We start from the raw sequence: 6,000 nt of genomic DNA on the forward strand, positions 1-6,000 counted from the left end.
TATGTTTCATCTTTCTTGTTGCTGTTGCCAACATTTATATTTTAATCTTTTAAAGTGCTTGTGCTCAGATATCCTATAGATATACAATTTCTGGACATTCTGTAAGTTACATTGCCAAATATCACACACATTGTATATATAATTTTGACAGAACGGCAAGAAAAGATTCCAGAATTTGAACAGCAATTGAAGAAAGCAGATGCAGCTCAGAGACGCAGGATGCAAGCTGAAAAGGCAGCTCAAAAGATTCAGGTACATGAAACTATCAGAAATATAATTGATAGTTTGTTCTCTAATTTCTTTTTGTTTATACATTGTAGCAGTCCAAGTGGTCATTCTTCTATTTTTGAACTAACTTATCTTCTCTACTTTAACGTTACAGGATGATGCAATTAAGAAAATATTAGGGCAAGACACTCTGAAGCAAAAGCGAGAGGAAAAGCTCCGCAGACAAAGGGATGAAATGGCACAGGTAGGTGGGTTGGTTCTCTTTATTCTATTTTGGAAGATCTGTGTTATAGTAATTTTGCTTATCTTGGCACAACGATCACAGGAGAAAAGGGATGCTGCAAAGACAATGGCTCCAAATACTATAAGATGGGTTATTGGGCCATCTGGAACAGTTGTTTCATTTTCTGAAGATGCCGAATTTCTAGGCATATTCAATTCTGTACCATGCAGGTTAGCGTTGAACCATTTTTAGATTTTTGCTCTTACAACATATCACATTAGACTGCCGTTTTTACGACTGGGATTCTTTTTGTAATAAATCGTATGGCTTTCTCGCTCAATGCATTTTGGGTTATTCAGTGCAGAGGGTACCTATATATCTTCCTTTTTTTAAGAAGTAATTTGACGACGCATTTAAGTCCACCTAATTAATTGCTTATGCTGTTTATTTTGTCAGGTATCCTCCTGCCCGTGAGAAATGTGCAGGGCCATCCTGTAACAACACATACAAATATAGAGATTCAAAGTCTAATCTTCCTCTATGCAGTCTTCTTTGCTACAGGGCAATCCATAATATGGCACAGCCTCTCTCAACTCATTAGTTGTGTGGTTCTCATTTCCTCTATTTCATTTCTTTCCAGAAGTAAAAACACTAATGAAGGTGAATGTAATGTGACTATGGATGACCCGCACCAAAAATACTCACCGGGAGGAGGTCGCTGTGAATGTTAGAATGGGAAGTGCTAAATAACAAAGAGGACATGTACAAAAAGAATGCTGCTATAAATATCATTCTGGGAGAATGCATTGGGTTCTTTGTAATTTTCTATTTACAATGAGATTAATATATTTATTCCAGTTTAGATACTGTTGTACGTTCATTAGCAAGCAAGTCTGAAACCATTACGAGGAACTGTTTGTTTTACTACCCATTGTGATTATTGGTGATTACGGGAATTCTGAAAAGGTGCAGCATTTGTGTGAGTATTTGGGATATATGATATTATTGTATGAGTGTCCATGTAAAGTTTGAACATAGAAATTTTCATTTTATGTACATGATTGATGTGCTTTACTTCTCAATTAATATTTTACTTGCTTTGACGTTTTAGAAATATTAATTGTGTTTTGGAACTAATTGAAGAAAAGAATGGATTATAGTAGAAAATAGCCATATAGTCACTAAGCTTGATGGGATATGAATTTAGAAATAAAATAAAATGATATTTTAAAAATAAATTTAGAAATAAAATGATATTTTAATATCCATGGAACTAAAAATATAATTTATGAGACCATCATAGAAGTAATTTCTATAAGACCGTCATAGAAAGATATTTTAAAAATGAATTTAGAAATAAAATGATATTTTAACATCCACTAGACTAAAAATAATTTATAAGACCATCGTAGAAGTAATCTCTATAAGACCGTCATAGAAATTTGGCATCATGCTTGAGATTTGTGTTACTATGGTTTATATAAGACCGTAATAGAAATTTGGCATCATGCTTGAGATTTGTGTCATAGAAATTTGGCATCATGCTTGAGATTTGTGTTACTATGGTTTACTGAGAGTTTGCTTTTTTTTTTCAGAAAGAAAATCATCGTAGTATTATATTAAGAAAATATAATGAGCATACAAAAGAGCCAAAACATGTCGGCCTGCAGTTCTGAAAGAGCAGAGAATATATAGCTGAAGCCTAGCATAAGCTCAAAATCAGGGCCAATGTCAAGAAAGAGCTGAACAATTGCCTTAAGTGAAGACCCAATATATCAAAACATCCAGGATATCATCCAAAAAAGAGAGGGAAATACTGTAGAAAAAGATCAGCATAGGACAGAGAGAGAGCTGAGAGGGAATAGAAACAAAACAAGAGAAGAAGAACCATCATTGACCAGCCGGCTCGAGCAAAGCTGATATGTGCACCAACGTAGAGCTAATAGAATCCTTGGAGTCCTGAAAAATGGAGGCATTCCTCCATTTCCAAACACTGAGAGTTTGCTTGTACATGTATAAAGATCCTCGTAAATTGAACGGGAAGAAGAAGGCGTACATCCTTGGGTGTTCAGGGTGTGTTTACTCAGAGTTGGATGCGCTGTCGAAGGAAATGCTTTCGTAACCGTCTTGTTGTCTTCAAAAAAAAATGTTTATTGAGTAGTGCTTGGTTTCTTACAGAAATTGAGTACTTGCAGTTTACCATAGGGATTTAAAAGTAAAGGCACGAAACGAACCTATATTACAATCTAACAGTGAATTTTATAATCATAAATAAATTTGCCTCGAATCATTTTCGAGCGAAGTTTTTTGAAAAGAGTCCAGCGAAGTTTAAGAGTAATTATGTTGATAGGTATTTTTATTTTGAAATAAAGATTTTAAAATTTTAATTTAATTATTAATAATTATGAGGTGAATTAGTTAAGTGTAGGATTTGATCTCTCAAAATATTCAATAATATTTTTTATTGTATCAACTTAAAGGTTGTATTAATAATATTTTTTTGTAGTATTTACAAATTAAAGGTTGAGTTTCATTTGTTGTTTTTTTGTCTTTTTTAATTAAATTGAATAATTAAAAAAATGTCATATTAATTAAGTTATAGTTTTCTTAACATGTGGTATTGGTAAGCCATGGTATTGGCCCATAATATTGTAACAAAACATGTTTATAAATTAAGAATTTTTATTGTAAAGTGGGAGTGAATTTGTATAGTTAAGAATTTCTTGACATGTTTTTTTTAGATGTAGATATGTTTAACTTATATATTAATTCTTTTATCAGTGGCCTAGATCCATCTTGACTTTGAATATACCAAGCACTGAGAGGGAGAGGGATCAAAGCTCCTTTTACTCTAAAAAATGTTTGTATCTAAAGAGATTTGATCTCTTGACGATTTTTTATTATTAATTATAACTAATTATAATTTATAATTGCCAAAATATTTTATTGATAATTATAATTAATATTTTTAATAATTTTTTAGTCAAAATGTTTAGACTAGACATATACTCAGTTGTTGGATAGTGCCCTTTTAGGCAATTACTTTTAACCTTTTATTAATTTTTAATTGAGCCCACATGTAAATGTTTACAACCATATACACCGCCACATCATTTCTTTGTAGCCTTTTGCTTTTAGATTTAATTTTAAAAATGTTATAAAACATTTATAAAATATTTTGATTTTGAAATGAGTAATGGTTTTCCAGTACGTGATATTGATAAACCATGGTATTGGCCCATGGTATTGTAACAAAACTTATTTACAAGCTAATAATATCCATGATAAAATGAAGATGAATATCCATGACTAAAATTTTTGTTATATTATATGTTTATTGTAAGTATTATGTTTTAATTTAAAAAAAATGTTATAAAATTAACTTAAAATAAAACATATATATATATATATATATTTGAAATGAGTTATGGTTTTTGGGTATATGGTATTGATAAGCCATGTTATTGGTCCATGGTATTGTAAGAAAATCTATTTAGAAGTTAATAATATCTATGATAAAATAGGTGTTAATTTATAACCAAAAAAAAGTTACATTCTAACATTTAACACCTACAAATATAATTTAATTAAATTTTACGACTTCTAAACTTTTAACAATGTAAAATGTATAATGAAATGTTTTAATATTTATAATGAGTTAATTTATCAACCACTCAATTTGTATTTTTGCTATAGTAATAATATTTTTTTTTTATCTAAAGAAAGAGATTTCTTATTTGAAGAGAAGAGCGAAGAAATCTTTCTCTCTTTTCTTTTTCCCCAATCTTTCTTCTCTCTCTCTAGCTAGGAAATCACTCTCATTATATATGTCATTACGGCAGCAAATGAAAAAGACAAGAAGAAATCTCCTCTTCCTTCCTGCTATCATAAAAAGATTGTATAAGACCACCCTGTCCTACCGGCTGAAGACAGGCAGGAAATGAAAAGTATAATCCATGCACTTTAGCGAATAAAGGCACTTACTGGACCCAGCACTTGACCCAGCATATTCTGTTTTTTACAAAAATTGAAATTGCTAAATATGAAAATGAAAAAATTATATATTATGAATTTAAATAAATTAAAATTACATTTATATGAATTAAAAATACTATTTCTTTGAAATATATATATATATATATATATAAAAATTGAATATAAATACTATTTCTTTGAATATATATATATATATATAATTTGAAAAAGAAAGTAGTTTATACCTAACCAGATTAAAATATAAAAATTATTAAATTTAAAACTTAATTGGTAAATAGAACAAATCTAAGTAATAATCTATTCATAAATTATATCACTGTTTTACATTTTAAAGAGTCAAAATATCCATACTAATGTGTTTCACCTATATAATTTGAATCATAATATCAAATTTTATTTGCCACATGAAATGTAATATATTTAATTATTATTATTATTTTTTAAATAATTTTTATGTAGTTAAGTTTATCAAGAAAATGATGTTTTTTACTTTGTATATATACTTATATATATATATGGTAGTTTTATGATTATACATTATTGTGTATTTTATTTATTTATTTATGTCATTTTGATTAATAGATGTGTTTTTTTTCATATAATTAAGTATATAGGTTTGTTTATTTTGAAATAAATTTCTAAAATTTTAATTTAATTATTAGGTGGGTGGTAGGGATTTAACTTACGCAACGTATTCTGAAATATTTTTAGATACTCTTTTTATTGGATATTTGGCTCAACGCTCCCAGTGTGTTTCGGGGCATGAACTAACTAGCTCTCGTGGATCCTAGCTCTAGCAATTGTAGGAGAGACTAATGCTTGCTGGTTCTGGTCTAACAATAATTGTGATTCCCAACAAGGGGTATCAGAGCAACAAGTATTGAGTTCGAAACTCAGTCAACTCGCACTGGGGGTGGGAGTGGATATTGGGTTCAACACTTCCCGTGTATTTTGTGACATGGACTAACTTGCGTCTCATGGATCTTGACTTGCACTGGGGGTGGGAGATGGATATTGGGTTCAACGCTTCCTGTGTATTTTGTGACATGGACTAACCTGCCTCTCATGGATCTTAATTCTGACAATTGTAGCAGAGACTAAGGCTTGCAGGTTTTGGTCTAACGTCAATTGTGATTCCCAACTCCCAACACTTTCTGCATTTTTAATTAAATTGATTCATTAAAAAGATTGTCATGTGAACATGAGTTACTGTTTTTTTGGGTGATGTGGTATTAGTAAACCATGGTATTGGCCCATGGTAGTGTAACAAAGCCTACTTATAGGTTAAGAAATCTCCATGGTAAAGTTGGGGTGAATCTCCATGGTTAAGAATCTTGTTACATCTTTTCTCATATGTATATATGTTTAACTTGTATTCTTTTTTTAATAATAATAATACTAATAATAATAATAATAATAATTTAAAGGAATTTTTATTTTTATTTTTTTTTAAACATTGGAAATATAAGATATATCTTTGATGCCTATTAATGTTTCCATTTAATAATTTATATGGTTGTGCTAGTTTTTATGTATATTTAAACTTTTAGATA

General features: G+C 29.7%; 1 protein-coding gene across 1 annotated transcript in view; it reads left to right on the forward strand.

The window, feature by feature from the left end:
* Nucleotides 1–1,313, forward strand: part of LOC149240812 (uncharacterized) — a 113,081-nt gene extending 111,768 nt beyond the window's left edge. The window contains exons 3-6 of the mRNA XM_089373844.1: nt 152–252; nt 383–472; nt 554–681; nt 908–1,313. Of these exons, the coding sequence (XP_089229970.1) occupies nt 152–252; nt 383–472; nt 554–681; nt 908–1,052 (464 nt within the window). The 3' untranslated portion in view covers nt 1,053–1,313. The remainder of the gene's footprint in view (nt 1–151; nt 253–382; nt 473–553; nt 682–907) is intronic.
* The last annotated feature ends 4,687 nt before the right edge of the window (nt 1,314–6,000 follow it).

The sequence above is a fragment of the Pinus tabuliformis genome, chromosome 8 (assembly GCF_031772625.1).
Source record: "Pinus tabuliformis cultivar Carrire ecotype Pingquan chromosome 8, CPIR1, whole genome shotgun sequence".
Taxonomy (NCBI): Eukaryota; Viridiplantae; Streptophyta; class Pinopsida; order Pinales; family Pinaceae; genus Pinus; species Pinus tabuliformis.